Genomic DNA, 17,555 nt, shown 5'->3' on the forward strand with positions numbered 1-17,555 from the left:
GCACATTAAACCAACCATGAGCAGCAGTAGATGGATATAATATAGGAACTATTCTGTAAGTGGGGCAGGGGCTAATTCCATTACGTGCAGTTAAATGAGTGCAGAGTACTGAAGAGCTTACACTCTATGCATGGACAGGGCTGATTCAAAACGAAAACGTTCAGGGGCTTTTCCAGGTGGGTGGTGGAGGAGGAGGTGCATATGAGAAAGAAGAGCTTACACTCTAAGGATGGACAGGGCTGTAACTATAGAGGAAGCAGACCCTGCAGGGGGTATATGAGGCCCCATGAGACCCTAACTCATATATAGTTTCAATGAATGTTGGTAAAACAGGTCAACAGCTAAACATTTTGGGGGCCTGAAAAATAATTGGCTGTGGGGCCCAGTAACATCTAATTACACCACTGACAGGGCTAATTAAAAAATAAAAAGTTTGGGGGCTTTTCCAGGTTGGTGGTGGAGGAGGAGGTGCATAAGAGGAAGAAGAGCTTACACTCTAAGCAGGGACAGGGCTGATTAAAAAAAAAAGTTCAGGGTCTTTTAAAGTTGGGTGGTGGAGGAGGAGGTGTGTATGAGGAAGAAGAGCTTACACTCTAAGCACGGGCAAGGCTGATTAAAAAAAGAAAAGGTTTGGGGGCTTTTCCAGGTGGGTGGTGGAGGAGGAGGTGCATTAGAGCCGGAAGAAGAGCTTAAACTCTAAGCATAATGGACAAGGCTGATTAAAAAAGTAAAACGTTTGGGGGCTTTTCCATGTTGGTGGTGAAAGAGGAGGTGCATTAGAGGAAGAAGAGCTTACACTCTAAGCACGGACATGGCTGATTAAAAAATAAAACGTTCAGGGGCTTTTCCATGTGGTTGGTGGAGGAGGAGGTGCATAAGAGGAAGAAGAGCTTACACTCTAAGCATGGACAGGGCTCAGGGCTGTAACTATAGAGGAAACAGACCCAGGGGGTATATGAGACCCTAACTCATATACAGTTTCAATAAATATTGGTAAAACAGGTCAACCGCTAAACATTTTGGGGGCCTGAAAAATAATTGGCTGTGGGGCCCAGTAACATCTAGTTACACCACTGACAGGGCTAATTAAAAAAGAAAAAGTTTAGGGGCTTTTCCAAGTGGCTGGGGTGGAGGGGGAGGTGCATAAGAGGAAGAAGAGCTTACACTCTAAGCATGATGGACAAGGCTGATTAAAAAAATAAAAAGTTCGGGGGCTTTTCCAGGTGGGTGGTGGAGGAGGAGAAAGAAGAGCTTACACTCTATGAATGGAGGGGGTGGGTAGAGAGGCGCCTTGTTGCACACATGTCGCACTGAGTTTAGTTGCAGTCGCACACACACTGGGGCACAGGAGAAACGACTCAATTAGAGGAGCCAGTTGCTGAGCAGCCTCCTCCCCCAGGCCGGACTCATTGTTCAGGAGGGGCCGGACTATGGGGCCGGTTTAAACTCAGCCTGGCCCGGCTCATTCTCTTTCTCTCATTCCCCACTTTGATCTCCTTCTGGCAACATCGCGTCACTGAGCCGGGGAGCTCACAGAGAAAGAGGCTCCTGCAGGGAAAGACGCGCAAAGACGCACAGACAACATGGAGCTTCTATGCTGCGAGGTGGACACCATCAGGAGGGCCCATCTGGACAGGAACCTCATCACCGACCGGGTGCTGCAGACCATGCTCAAAGCAGAGGAGACCTCCTGCCCCAGCATGTCTTATTTCAAGTGCGTCCAGAAGGAGATCCTGCCCAACATGCGCAAAATAGTGGCCACCTGGATGCTGGAGGTTGGTGCGCCTCTCACTTTCACCCAGAACTCCCTGGGGTACTGGGGGGCGCCCGACTCATTTGGTGGAGTCCAAAATCTGCCTAGATTTGATCTTTCTGTGGGTTCCTTCCAACCACAACCTTCTTGGTGGATTCCAAGATCCAGAATAGCTGGGCAAAAGGGGGGTCTCTGATCCATACAAAGTCCAATGGTTAGGGGGACTTTAGAGAAACCCATTCAGAGGAGGTCTGACCCCATTAGTTGATTCCAAATATAGACATTGAAAGTCCCATGATAAAGTTCCATCCTAAAACATGATTTCCTAAAATAAATATCAGCCCTGGGGTATAATCAGGGTCTTCCTTCCTCTGCCCCAGTGGCAACAAGAAAGGGGAAGATTCAACTCCAACTCCTTAACTTATTTATACTGGGGGTAAATGGCCAATAACACAGCTTTGTTTTTGCTATTAACGTTTGGAAACTTTATAAACTTGGGGTCCCACATGCCAAATCCATAAAGCTCCCATTGTGTTTGTTCAGTGTTACCATGACCCAACAGGGTGTCATTATGTATCTGTAATAAAGCCTATTAAATGAGATCATTTGTGGGGTGCAGTGGTTTGCACCCCAGTAGCAATGTATGTAATGATATCCTTGGGTTACATTCTATCACCCAACAGCTCAGTTTATTCAGAATCTGTTGGGTTGAATTATACAGACAGGATGCAACTGTCATATTGTTATAATCATGAACCCCCTTCCTTATTATAATCTCTGCCCCCCCTATATGTGCCCCCCTCTAAGGTTTGCGAGGAGCAGAAGTGCGAAGAGGAAGTTTTCCCCCTCGCTATGAACTATTTGGACCGATTCCTGTCCGTGGAGCCCCTCCGGAAGAGCTGGTTGCAGTTGCTGGGGGCCACTTGTATGTTCCTGGCTTCTAAAATGAAGGAAACCATCCCACTGACCGCAGAGAAACTTTGCATTTACACCGACAATTCCATCAGGCCAGACGAGTTACTGGTAATTTCCTTCTTTATTCTATAGAGATTCTATATGTGGCAGCCTGACCCACTCTAGCCTGTCTGGGGGGGGGTTATATTGTATATATAGAGGAGCGTGGGGTGGTTGTTTCCATACACGAGGCCCTTTTTGTAAAAAATAAATATATAAATATAAATATCAAAGCCAGAGAATGCATTTTCCTAACTCTGAAATCATGGCTCAGTCTCCACATATGAATAACATGCTTGTGCCACATGTAACTTGCCCTTAGCGGCTGGCGCCCCCCTGTGGAATTCAAGTGCCAACAGGTCTATTCATTAAAGACTTTTCTGATTCATCCTGTTTCCAGGCACCAGCAGGTCACACACAAATGTAAGGGGGGTATGGAAAAAAACAAACAAAAAAAACTGCTGATTCCGACCACTGAAACAAAGTAGCTGCGACGTTGTTTCAAGAGTCAGATTTATAGAACACAATTATACAAGTAACCCTTGTTTATTATCCACCATTTATTCCCTGTTTGTTATAACTAAGGTAAAGCAGTGCGTAGCTTGTCGGCGCTATATAAATAAATTACAATAATTAAAGGGTAATTATCACGGAAATAAAAATGTAATATTTGCTTCCTCGTACTGAAATAATGCTGCATTGTTTCTAAATAATCAAGTTTATGTTCCCTATTCCTCTCTCAGCATCTGTTTCTCTTCATTCTGTCTTCATGCAGCAGTTGGGTGTCAGATAATCATTGACAGTTAGATCCAATATATCTTATAGGGGGGCTCCTTTTGCCTAGAAGATGTATTAGAGCTCACTCTATTAAAATCACCAGACATTGTGTCTCTCTACATGCAGAATTTGTGAAAAACGCAGTTATTTTGTTAGATTTTGTTTGTACTGGATCCATGCAGGAGTTGGGTGTCAGATATTCATTCACAGTTAGCTCCAATATATCTTATAGGGGGGCTCATTTTGTCTAGAAGATGTATTAGAGCTCACTCTTATTAAAATCACCAGATATCCTGTCTCTCTACATGCAGAATTTGTGCAAAAAGCAGTTATTTTGTTTGTACTGGAATCAGTTATTTGAGTGAGCTCTAATACATCTGCTATAAGTATATATAGCTCCCCCTATAAGATATATTGGATCATTCATCTGACACCCAACTGCTGCATGAAGACAGAATGAAGAGAAACAGATGCTGAGAGAGGAATAGTGAAGATAAACTTGATTATTTCAGAAACAATGCAGAATTGTTAATATGTCTTATTTAGAAAGTTGCTTATTTCAGTATGAGGAAGCTTATATTAAAATTTCATTTCCGCGATAGTTCCCCTTTGAGGCTAAAATCCTCGGGGAGGTGTTGTTAAGGCATTTGGGATAGCTGTGCAAAAATGCTTGTGGTTGTTTTCAGGTGTAGTTGCCCTTTAATGCCATGTAAGCAATGCTGATAATGTTTTTTTATCACTGAGGTTGAACAGAAACAGTGCAGCCTTCTCCCTCCCTCAACCATGAATGAACACCCTTACCCCCACCCTTACGTCGCCCCGTTCTAACGCATCCCCCCCGTCTCTCTTTTCTTCTCTCCCCCCCCCCCTTCACAGATAATGGAACTGCGGGTTCTGAACAAACTGAAATGGGACTTGGCATCTGTGACCCCCCATGACTTTATTGAACATTTTCTAAACAAAATGCCACTGACTGAGGATACCAAGCAGATCATCCGCAAACACGCCCAGACATTTGTTGCCCTCTGCGCTACAGGTATGGGTGCTATGTTCTATCGCTGGTGCCAAACATACTTGTAAGCTCACTTTCTGTTAATGCCGAGCGCCCCCCGGCCCTGTGTTGTTACAAGGTGGATTACTGGCAGTGGGGTGCAATGTGAGAGGTAAGTTGAAAACGCGGCAGCCTTTGTACAAAAGCCTGACTATCTGCAACAGGTTCCATAGAATAACATTGAGCTGAGTTTATATTTCCCAGAGCTCTATAGATCACTCAAGGCTGGATTTGTGCATTTATCTTCTGTTAGTTTATTTTTGGTTCCGCCACAGGTTGCTGGACTACAACTCCCAGCATGCTTTTTACCCTTGCATTTATATTGAAGAATTGTGTGTTTCGGTGAAAAAGAGAGGCCTAGTGAAGCCACCATGCTGTTCCTTGCAAGGGAAACCGGTTCAACCTCTCCAGGGAAACGTCGGCCTCTAGTGGCCGGATTGTGTAGGAAACTCGGGCTTGCTTGGGAGGCTGCCATGTTGCTTTGAAAGGGTCGTTCCAAAGTTTTACCCAAAAAGGCGAAGTAAATGTTGTCCCTGGAATGTATAATGTGTCTAAAAGCAGCGGCGTGGCTGAAGATAGTGATCGGTGAAGGGGTAATGGCCAACGATAAAAGGTTTCAACCCCGGCTTTTGATTGAACTTGGTCGTATTTAATTGATTTTTAATTCTGATTGAAGCACGTTGCTGCTTTTGTGTGGCCGGTCATTAAGAACTGCCTGACTTCAGCCAAGCGTGTTATTTGGGCAGTGACAGTCAGCGCCGGGGCCCCTCTGAGCAGAACCACACGCACTTCTCCCAGTGTCAGGGAAACCAACACCCACTGCTGACGTCTGAGGCTCATGCTTTGTGCTGGGCTGGAGGCACGTCTGAGGGGGGAAAGCATTGGCTCCTAATTCAGTAGTGATCGTTATCTGTGGGAAGAACCCAAACTGAACCCCAGGGGCCACATATCCTATATCCCTTTCATTTGCATATGCTAAAGCATTGGAGATGGTTTTTGGTGGGTGTTTATATTATATATTGTGCCATACAGGCCCTGGTGTTGGTTGCTATGGGTTACTGTACCGGTACACTTATGCACTTTGAGTCCCAGTTGTATATCTCTATCTACTATAAGATATTAGTATATGACATGGCCTTATATAATGTATTGGTGTAAACAACAGTAACCCTGTGACCTTTCCACTATATAACCTGTTGGAAAGACATGGGCCCCTGCTAAAAGGAAATTGAGCTCCGAGCAAGAATAGTGATCATAAGCAGAGGGGCATTGCTTGTGTATGGGGAAGGCTACACTGTAGGCAAGCACTATGGCAGCAATCATGTGGATAAGGCAATCTGCTTTGCAGGGGTACAGCTCATAGGAACTATAGACGCTGCATTGAGGATGATGTATCCCTTTAAGATTGTGGAATTCTGATACTCTGTAACCTTTAGTCATTGTTATGACAAACAACATTGTAACCTACAATCCTGCAATCTGATTGCTCAGATAAGGAGTAGGTGGCATGGTCTGGAGGTGACTGAAGGTGCCCTTAGTGGGGCAAATGCCTGGGGCCCAGCAGAAGGGGAAGGAGTGGGTACAGTGATGCATGATGGGTACAGTAGAGTATTATGGGTACAGTAGGGCATGATGGGTACAGTCGAGTATTATGGGTACAGTAGGGCATGGTGGGTACAGTGGGGCATGATGGGTACAGTAGGGTGTGTTGGAGCATGGTGGGTACAGTGGGGAATGGTGGGTACAGTGGGGCATGATGGGTACAGTAAGGCATGATGGGTACAGCAGGGTATGGTGGTACAGTGGGGCATGATGGGTACAGTAGGGTGTGTTGGGGCATGATGGGTACAGTGGGGCATGGTGGATACAGTGGGGCATGACGGGTACAACGAGGCATGATGGGTACAGCGGGGCATGATGGGTACAGTAGAGTATTATGGGTACAGTAGGGCATGGTGGGTACAGTGGGGCATGATGGGTATAGTAGGGTGTGGTGGAGCATGGTGGGTACAGTGGGGAATGGTGGGTACAACGAGGCATGATGGGTACAGTGGGGCGTGATGGGTACAGCAGGGCATGATGGGTACAGTGGAGCATGATGGGTACAGCAGGGCATGATGGGTACAGTGGAGCATGATAGGTACAGCAGGGCATGATGGGTACAGTGGAGCATGATGGGTACAGCGGGGCATGATGGGTACAGTGGGGCATGATGGGTACAGTGGGGCATTATAGTGGCACTAGGTGACCCTGTAGGTTAGATCAGGGGCAGTGCCAGCCCCAGGTGGAATGTCACAGATCATGTTCTGGCATGGGTGTGTTTGAGTTAACCCTCTGTGTGCCTTAGCTCTGCACTGTGTCCCTTGCCCCGAAGCTCTGCGACAGGTGAAGTTACTGTGCCCTGACCTGCCTTTGTGGTGTTCTGACCAGTGAACCTGCTGAAGGCAGCGATGGGGCAAAGGTTGGCCCTTGTTATGCTGCCGGTACTTTGATCTGTGATTCTCTCTTGTTTACAGCCCTGGCTGCACCGTCATCACATTTCTGCCAGCCTCTCATTTATGGCAATGGGCTTAAAGGGGAAGTGCATATTTTTGAGGTCGCTGCTGGTTACTTATTATATAGTGACACATGCATACAGGTGCATCTTGTCATTCCTGCATCATTGCATGCCGGGAGCTGCCATATTGCTTGACATTTCTGCCGTGATGTATAGGCCATGCCTTTTCCATATATTTGCATTTATGATAATGATATTGGCCCTCTTGTTTCCTATGATACAATGGGAGTGCATATTTGTATTTATACACAGGTATGGGAGCTGCCATATTGATTTTATTAAGCTGTACAGAACCTTCATGTTTTTATGAATTAGTGGGAGCTGCCATGGTGCTCATCAATAAGCATTACACTGGCATTATTATTATTTGTCTCCTGTATGATTATTCCATTTTTGCACAATATCAGTCAGTAATTAATTAGGAACATTAAGTGTAATGCTGATGGAAGGAAGCCTTTTCCTTTGCACTGTTCACTTCCTAATTAGGAGGCTCCTTGTCTGCTGACCCCCCCCTTCAAGGGAATGTATAGAGCCACCAAGACAGTGTATACACAGGAGATACCACCATGTCTCTGTTTCTGGGGGGGGAAGCATTTTCCATGCCACTCTTCATATACTCTTTAATAGAGTCTCCTCCCCGTGGAATGTACTGAGACGCTCGGCTGGCGTTGTCCATTCATCGGCCTTTTCATTTAGTTAAAGGGACATTGTGATGTTGTTTGTGGGACAAGGTGTGTATGTCTCCTGCTGATTAAAGGGCAACTGCACCCAAAGTCAATTTTTTTTCTATTTTGCCTAATGAAAGGAAATGTTTCAATAGTTTCAAAGGTATTTGTCATTGCTATTTAAAGCAGTATCGGTCTGGCTGTACAGTTGGTTCTGACTTCTGAAACCCTAACAGAAGCCAGCTGATCAGCCAACCAGGAAGAGAACTGACATCTGCTACGTGGTATCAAGAGTCAGACCCAGAGACCAGAAAGGTATTGACAGAAACTGTGTTTAATTATATTGGACTTATGTATATGGTAAGAAATAAGCAGCAGCCATTGTCAAAAAGGTCCTTCCAACTCTTTGTTGTTATTGTCTCAGTGGCTTTAGTTGGCCTTTAATGATAGCCGTTGTTCACATGATGGAAAGTTTCGCGCCAACAGCACAATTAGCGGCGGCTTCTGTCTGACCCGTTGTTGGAAACAAATGTCATTACCATTGCAAGGAGCCCTATTCTGCTGCTCCGGCCTTTCATGCACCTTCAGCCTGCGCAGGCTGTTCCTGCTTGATTGATGTGCTCACTTTTGATTGGGCTGAATGAAAGGGTTTTCATTCATGGCCGTGAGCTCTCAGACAGACCCAACAGCTCCTTAATTTTTCCTTTTTAATAAAGGGAGGGAAAGTGGGGGCAACTTGTCTTGGATGGGAATCTTCTGCTACCCCCCTCCTTTGCATTACTGTTGGGCGCAGCTTTGTCCTGCCGCTGGCCGCAATTCCTTTCTCCCACAACACTAAAGTTGTTTATTCATTTTGGATGAAGTCTCAGATAGGCTGCCGGGGGAACACGGGGGTGGCCCCCATCCTCCTTTGTGCCAGTGTCAGGTTCAATTCATCTCACTGCCTCCCTCTTGTTCCCGAGCATTCAATAGGGCACGATGAGGCGATGGAGTCTGACAATAGTGCCACGCTTTTCAATCCGCAGCGTCCAATTACAGAGCAGAGGGGCCCCTTGATTAATATGCTGAAATTAGTGGCCTCTGCCACAGAGACGTCTCCGCTCAATAGAGCACAACAGCTTGGGCATGCCGCCTGTGATGGCTTACAGACAGTCCTGCGAGACCTTATTAATAATAACCCCCTGCCCATGGTCTGTAGAGGAATGGCCGAAACCATTATACCTTTCCAAGCGAAAAATAAGGGGTTCCTTTTAGCTTTAGGGGCACAGGTGTAAAAAGGTTAAAAGGTTCTCTTTTTCAGATTTATTCTTCTACTTTACTAGAATTTGTGTTCCAATGAGTGAAAATGCCCATTTCCAGCCATAATGATAGTCATTGTTAGATCAACACTGTTCTTTCCCATAATGGCAGCTGCTTTATGAGCGCTGAGCCAGGCCAATGGTTTATTACATTTAGGAAGTGCAGGAAGGAACAGCAAATAGACAGTGAGTAACCAGGAATGTATGTGCCACGGGTTTATGAGATGTTCTAGTGCAAATAACAATGCACCTGGTGACTTTCCAGAGAATAGGATCTTCCTCTGTTATTAGTTTCACTCAGCAACTTTAATAGGCCATGTGCAAGGGTAGGGCTGCTATTCCTTGAAGGGCTTTGAGAAGTTGTAGTTTGGAGTAAAAGCCTGTTTACTTTCCTAAATGCTTCTGAAAGCGCAGCCTGAAGGCCAGCTAGGATGAGATTTGGGGAGAATGGAGTTTGTTCTCTAGATACACCTGGAAACCCAAACTAAAGGCCAGTTAAGATGAGATTTGGGGAGAATAGACATTTGTTCTCCTAGATACACCTGAAAGCCCTGCTTGAAGGCTGGTAAGATTGCTGCCCTAGATAATCAAGGAATGATGGTAGATGGTAGTACTCCAAGACCTTGGGATATCTGAACAAAGCCTGGACCTCCAAGAGGGGCTTGAATTTAAGTCTTAAAACCACTGTTGTACATTATGCTTAAGCAGGTTTCCAATCACCTATGGTTATTTGGGCAGGGTCAACTGATGACTAAAGGTCAGTTGGTGGCTGAAGATAGTGGAGTGCAAACAAAGTAGTGTTCTTAAGCTGACTGATGGTTTTAAGAATGTGTAAGTTGATCAAACAATCCTGATCCATATTTTTGGTTTATGGATATTGGAGGGTTTGGAGATGAAATGTGCCAATGTATGTCCTGCAGGCTTTGAGCCAGTTGGTCAGATACCATACACTATTGGCCAGTGGATGGCCAGCTAAAGCAACAGAAAGAGTTAGGATATCTACTGAGCATTGTTAAGCATGGTATTGGGGGAAGCCAGGACGTCATTGGTTAGAATAACGTCATTTAAGTTCTTAAAGCAACTGGTTCCTGTTTTAGAAATGGGTTTTACTGGGCACCTTTTGAGCCAGCAATGTGCAATCCTTAAAATAAAGAGCATTCTCATGCGGCCGGTGGAAGACATTAAGCCTTTTAAAACAAGAGAATGGCAAGGTCCCCTGAATGGATGGGGGGTGCTCTGCCTCTCCAAGAAACACGAGACTTCCTTTGTACAGACCTACAGCAATGCAGCTTGGCATGGATCCCGAAGCTCTGGCAGTATTATGCCACATCAGAATGTAACTGATTGCTGTCTGTGTTTCGGGACCCCAGACGCTTGGCTCTGCCACATCGGATTCATTCCGTGCTGTTAGGGATGGATAGGAGCCAAGGGCTAGCAGCTCCATGATTACAAAGGGATTTTTGGAGGTGTGATCTTGGGGGGAGAATGGGGCATGTGCTGACTTTTTTTTTCAGTGTTCCGATATTTATTGCTTACTGCTCACTGTCACTTTGGAACCCCAGAGACAATTCTTGGCTCCTAACCTTGAAATGGGTCCAGGAGTTTAGAGAGCATTACCAGGTCACTTTGAAGCGCCGCGCAAATGGAATTCTTTTGTGCACGGAAGCGAAAATGAGTTGATTGTGTTACATGAAAAGCGTAATGACTTCTACTGTACCCGGAGCGGAGGCACAGGCAGGGGGGAGGGAGGCACTGGGAACAGTTCTTTCATTTCTGGCACACCAAGGCTGCCCCTGTTGTTGAAGGTTTGAGGGAGTTGTGTAGAACACCCTGTTGTCATAAGGGTCTGAAGAAGGTTAATATAGCTGAAACGTTGGCTGAAGCTTGTGTTTTACAAAAAAAAAATAATAATCCTATATAATATTTTATCGTTGCTCTAGGGAGCAGTCATATGGCAGTTCCCACCATGAATATGTTAATACAGTATATTTACCATGTATAAAGTGATTATAATGCTGTGTCCCTAAATCTTATATGCTTCTCTTGTATTCCTACATTGCAGATGTAAATTTTATCTCCAATCCACCCTCCATGATCGCCGCTGGCAGTGTCGCAGCAGCTGTTCAGGGACTAAATTTGGGAAATGCCGACAGTGTCTTCTCCACCCAACGCCTCACACTTTTCCTATCACAGGTCATCAAATGCGACCCGGTAAGTTACGTGGACCAATTATGGCTGCTTGCCTTGAGCGCAGTTATGGATTTGCTTTGTGGTTCTGGAAAATGGTGCTACCTGTTAAAGTTTGGTTGGAGCTTCAATGTGCTAACATTTTAATGCAGTGGCCCACCAGTAAAGGCTTTGATATGGTGGCAAGAAGGGCTCAGCCTGAAGGCCAGTTAGGGTAAAATTTGCGAGATTGGCCAATTGCTCTTCTAGATAGACTTGAAAGCTTAGTTTGAAGGCCACTTTGGGGTGACTATGTATTTGCTGCCCTAGATATTCTTTAAACTATGATGACATGACTGATGTTTCATTATTTTCCTATCTCTGTACTAATTTCATGAGCTAAGGTTGGACGGTGAAAGCTGGGTCTTCTAGTTGAATATTCTTGCACTGGAATAAGGGGATAGGTGGCACTTAGCATGTAATGAATGCCACCGAATGCAAGAAACAAAAGCCAAGAAAAAAAGGAAAACAGTAGCTGGAAAGATTTTTATCAAACACAGACCTTCTGGCTTCTCCTGACCTTGGTTTATAAAGGCTAGTGGGGTCTTTATTGTCCTGCCCAGCGTGATGGACTTTTATGAATCCATCCTTTAATGATCTCCTGTGCTTTTACAGTAGCTGGTATTCTAACTGGGTGGTTTACTCTCTTCCCCCCCCACCAATTCTTCAGTGCCCTTCCAGTAGATGCACCTCAGTAATTTGCAAGCAATAAACCTTTTCCTGGCAATGACAGCGACCAGGAAGAATAGGACAAGCAATGACTGCAGTCAATGATCCATATCTCAAAGCTGTGAAGTTGGGGCGGCTTCAAGCTTTGTTCTGGAACAATGTCTGGAGTCCACTACAGAAGAACGCTTTAAAATGGACCTTGTTAGGTTCACAGGCGGGTGGTTAATGGAGCTTGCCCCTCAACGATGTTTATTGAGCTTCATTTAGGGCTTGAAAGTAGAGATGTTTGAAGATCAGAGAAAGAAGAGCTTGTTTTTCTGAAGCCCCTGCTCCCCTCCCCACCACAGACCCAGTCTACGGCCCTGCAGGGTTGCAGTTATATGTAGAGGCTATTAATTGCACTTAGTCTATATATGGAATATACAGACATGGAATGTTCTCTTTATTGTGCTCTAGTCTTTTGCTGTTTATTTGAGGCACATAGCACGCCCAACTCAGAAATGAGGTTTATTTTATCCTTATGTATACTTTTTAGACTTTCCTTTGCTCAGTCAATATATTGCCTTTCCTTGTTGGCCGCTGCCATTGTTCCTTTATTGTTCATATAAGAAATATATATATAATCTCTAGTAAATATCAACCTGTCATTCCAGTAGTGCCGCTACCAGTAGTATACAATATGTCTACCAACCGTTGAGTGTTAAGTTGTCAGTGCACTTAAATTTCTGTAGTTCTCTTTGTTAATTAACATTTCATATGTCCCACCTAGAACCTACTAAGGTGTCTCAGATGTCCTTCTTTATGACCTCCCATAGCCATCCTGTTGTGTTATGTTCCTCTTTTTCTTCGATATCCTGGGGTATTACCTAGTGGTCAAGCAGTACAGTCTGACCTTTATGGGGGTCAATAAAAAAGGAGCATGTGCCTAGGTATACCATAAATCTTGGCAGGCATGGTTATTCCCAGCAACGGAGCACCATTGTGCAGCAAAATTGAGGACCCTTTCATAGGGTTTTGGAATGTTTTCGGAAATTGCATAGCCTAAGCTTCCCATGGGTTTGTTGGACTGCATGGGTGTGAAGATCATTGTTCAGTAGTTCTGAACCTGTAAACTAGTCAGCTCGGATTATATCAAATAAACTGTACTCGTGGAAAATGCCGGTCACCATAGAGCACTGTGATAGAGTTCCTCGGGAGCATAAATATCAGTAAAGGTGGCCATACACAGGGAGATGTCGCCAAATGAGCGAATCTCTCTTCAACATTGAAGTGGGCGATATCAGGCTGATCCGATCATGAACCCTAGGGCCCAATGATTGGATCAGAATGGAGGCCATACGGCGGTCGGATCGCGAGACCGCATCAATGAACAGATCCGACTGGATTTTTTACCCTGCCCGATCGGCATCTGGACGACTTTCGGCCAGATATCGATCGGGGACGCCCGTCGGATGGCCCCACACACGGGCCAATAAGCTGCCGACTCGGTCTGTCGGCAGCTTTTATCGGCCCTTGGATGGGGACCTTTAGAATGTTTTGTATTTATGTTGGGGCTCAGAAATGTATGGGCCTCCTTCTGCTGGAATATGTCAGCTATGGGATTTAGAGTTGTATAAATTCAGTGGATTTAAAGGACCTCTCCATGCTGATATTTCTCAACCTTATGGTGCTTAGTACAGAGGATGCCCAATGAATTTATGTTCTAAATTTTTAATTTATGTTTTTAGTGGGGCACATAAGCATCCCAGTAGGCAGCTACACCATGGGAAACTCCCAAGTCAGCTATTGTTTTCTGAATACATGTTGGCTTTGGGATGACACTTTCAGTTGTGGTCACTGAGAAGTGATCCAAAGTGTTTTGGATTTTGAGGCATTTTGTCCACTTGCGTGTTTTCAGGCTGAAATCTGCTCCTCGTGGGTGGATCTAAGTAAAGCGGATGGAGGATCCTCCACACCCACATTTAGCCTAAATGTATGTCTTTTATTGGTCCAAAACATGCATCCAGATGTCCTAACAGTTGACATTCTCTTCCCAATAGGACTGTTTACGGGCGTGCCAAGAACAGATTGAGTCCCTTCTAGAGTCCAGTTTGCGCCAAGCACAGCAGCAACACAACGCTTCATCAGACACAAAAAACATGGTGGATGAAGTGGACATCTCCTGCACCCCAACCGATGTCCGAGACGTCAACATCTGACATCAAACGGCTCACAGACATTTTTTTTTGCTCATACCTATATATAAACATATATAGCTTTGGAGTGTGGTGGGATATAACTTGCGGAAGTGAAACAAGGCCACACCTTCTGGACACTTGTAACTTGCCGGGAGGAAAATTCTGCTTCGTGGGTCCCAGGTTCACCTCTAAAAGAAAAAAAAAAACAAATAATTCCCAAAAACTTTTCATACAACAAAAAAAAAGAGGAAAAAAAAAAATAGTATTTGTATAAACCCTCTATAGGTTTGTGCTACAAAAAAGATAATTTTTATAAGACAATAATCAGTTAGTTTTATATGAAAGTGTTTGTGTCTGTATGTTATAAAAATAGGCATTAACACAAGAGAATTGTCTCCAGGGGAGGTACTAGTTTGTTTTTTTTGTTTTTGATTTCTTACCTGTATACAGCCATTTTTAAAGTAGAAGAGGTTTCTAGATAGATTTTGTTTTTTAAAAAAAAAATGACAAAAAATGACCTTTATTTTCTTAAAAAGAAAAAAGCAACAAAAAAAAAAAAAAACCCCAACCTTTTTTCCATGCAGTTCAGGCTTCTTTGTATCCCGCTTGCTATTGCATGTAGACACTTTATATATTCGAAATTTCTTTATAGTTTTTTTTCATCCTCTTCGCCTTATCAATGGTTGTTGTATTCCGTACAATAGCGTATCGTAGTATAGCGCATCACTATATGCTAATCGAATACGGTCTGCGGATTTGCCCGCCCCCCTCCCGTAACGGCTTACCAGGGGAAACCGGCTTTAGTATCGCCTGAGATTAGTTTACTGCCTCTATTATACTCTATTATTAAGAGATACAGACATAGTGAACATAATATATTTTTGTAAAATCATGTTTTTTTTTCTAGCTGCCTTTATATAACATGCTGGAAAACCCCAATGACTTGTAAGCCCGGCGATGGTGGGTTCGTATCCGCGACTGTTTTTTTTTTTTTTATTCTACGACCATTCCATTTCAAAGCACTTTGGGTCCATTATAGCTAATATGTTATTTTATGTGGGAATCAACAAAAATGGAATGGTTTAGAATCGTTTAATTTTATTTCTAATTTTTTTAGCGCTTGTTTGCAACTAGCAATTCAAGTTTTTGAATTTTTTTTAAATACGGTGTTAGGGGGAAAAAGAGTGGTTAGGAAATTTGCATTTACACACAACACAAATCTGCTTCTGTGTATTTTTCAAATTGTTTTTTGTTTTTTCATTTATTCATAGAAAATGTTTAGAAGTGCTATGGTGCCTGCTGGCGAGTAGTTGTTTTTTTTTTAAGCTTTATCTCAAGTAAATTGAGTCAGATTGAAGCTTTTTTTTTTTTTTTTAAACACTAAACTATATAATTTATAGCTAAGGCTGATATTTATTACAGAAGATCCTCAAAAAGGCCAGTATAATTTGTAAAATGCAATTTTTCCCGCCCCCTTTGACTTGTCCATTTAAAGGAGAACTAACTAAACCCTTAATGAAAAAAAAACCCTACCATACAAATACCGGGCGGGCGACTAATCTCCCCGAATCTGAGAGTGTGTCTCTGCCCTAAGACAAAGTACCCTGACCATGGGTTTTTATCAGAAACGCGATTGCGGTGTACTTGAAATTATTATAATCTCAGTGCATAACCCTGGTTTTTTGTTTTTTTTTACAAATTTTAAACATTTTTTTTTTTTTTAGGTAAAAATAGGAAATTTGCACATCTTGCCTATGTACCTTTTTATTTCCTATTATTTTATAAAGAATTGTTTTGAAGGGAAACGGATGAGGTCGTGGGGAAAAAAAAACGTTTTGAAGAATAAAACATTTGTCGAGAATGGGGGGGGGGAGTAGAAAGGAAAAAAAAGTAAATTGGGGACTATTCTCCTGTTTTATCAAAGCTGCTAAAGTTGAATGAATTCCCAACATGGTCTGAAAAACACACACACAAAAAAAAAATAACAGTGCTTTTCTGTATCTTTGTCGTGTTATGCTGCTATTCTGTGGATTAGACTTTTTTTGTGATTTAATGTCATTTACTGCCATTTCTAGAATTTAATTTTCTCATAGAAAATTATATTATTTGACATCATGTTTTTTTTTTGTAGATCTTTTTTTTTTATGTGATCAATTTTTACTTTTAATGTGATTACTGCTCTATTCCAAAAAAAAAAAGGAAGAAAAAAAAACAAGAAAGTTCTTATCTTTACAATACCTCATGTGACATTTTATAACATTTTATAAACCAGGTATGGTGTCCAGTGTTCTTTTTTTTTTTATTTTTTTATTTTTTATGGAATATTGGTAGGGACGGAAGCCAGATCATGTTTGAACTTAGAAAAAAAATCTCCCGTTGTGGGGGTTGCTTGATTATCAAGTGAGGTTACAAGAATAGGAATGTGCACGCAAAGTTGAATTCTATGTCCGATGTTGAGTAAATGTTAATGTTAAGATGCAAACTGGGCTGAGAATTTGAGAAGAACCAAATTCACAGGTAGAAATTGCTTGGAAATGAACATTGGCTAAAATGTTGTCTATGGGGCATATTTATCAAGGGTCGAATTTATAGAGTTTAAAAAAAACTCCCATAAACTCAAAATTTGAAAACAAAATGACAAATCAAAATGTAATAAAAAAATTAGAATTTTTTAAATTCGTGGGAATAGAATCGACCCGCAAACTCGAATCTAATTTTTTCATCCAAAATAAAATTTTTCTTTTCAAAGGTCCACCAAACCACGTATAGGCTAAAACACCAATACGGCAGGTTTTAGATGGTGAATAGTCAAATTCGAATTCTTAAAGGGACAAAAAATTTATACTCAAATCGAATATGGACTATTCCCTAGTCGAATTACACTAAAATAAACTCAAAATTCAAATTTAAAGTTTCAAATTTTCAATTCAATTGATAAATCTGCCCCTTAATGTTTTTCCGTAAGCAATTTTTTTACTAAAAATATCGGTTGCCGTAAGCCTGGTTTGCATCTTCAAGTTGACTAGATTTGGGAAAGTTAGTTATGATACTGCAATGTTTACCGCTTGATAAATGGAACCATGATGCTATTCTTGTAGTCGAAATGCTGCTTGACGCATTTCACGCCGTTGGTTTCTTATTTGGCTACACAGGCAAGGAGAGGGCCTTGTTCCATTCCCAAACTGCCCACAGGGAACTTTATCCTTATTAAATAGCAAGCCGGCTAATTATTGATGCTAAAGGGCAAATTAGCTGGATTTTGCACGCTGCTAAACCAAAATCCAGACACAGAAAGGAATAGAAATTTTTAGAATTTTTTTTTTCTTAAAGAATTTCATTACCGCGAGGGTGCAAAGAACACTGGGATCATCCTGTCTAAATTTCAGGAATATTTTCTTTTTACCTCCATTTACCTCAAATGCTTCTGT

The 17,555-nt window shown here is 42.8% G+C and overlaps 1 protein-coding gene across 1 annotated transcript; it reads left to right on the forward strand.

Moving 5' to 3' along the window:
- Positions 1 to 1,489: 1,489 nt before the first annotated feature.
- Positions 1,490 to 14,361, forward strand: ccnd1.L (cyclin D1 L homeolog). The gene is given in 5 exon segments (NM_001086776.1): positions 1,490 to 1,775; positions 2,561 to 2,776; positions 4,361 to 4,520; positions 11,118 to 11,266; positions 13,990 to 14,361. Coding segments are annotated over 5 exon segments (876 nt in total). The 5' UTR covers positions 1,490 to 1,583; the 3' UTR covers positions 14,149 to 14,361.
- The last annotated feature ends 3,194 nt before the right edge of the window (positions 14,362 to 17,555 follow it).

The sequence above is a fragment of the Xenopus laevis genome, chromosome 4L (assembly GCF_017654675.1).
Source record: "Xenopus laevis strain J_2021 chromosome 4L, Xenopus_laevis_v10.1, whole genome shotgun sequence".
NCBI lineage: Eukaryota > Metazoa > Chordata > Amphibia > Anura > Pipidae > Xenopus > Xenopus laevis.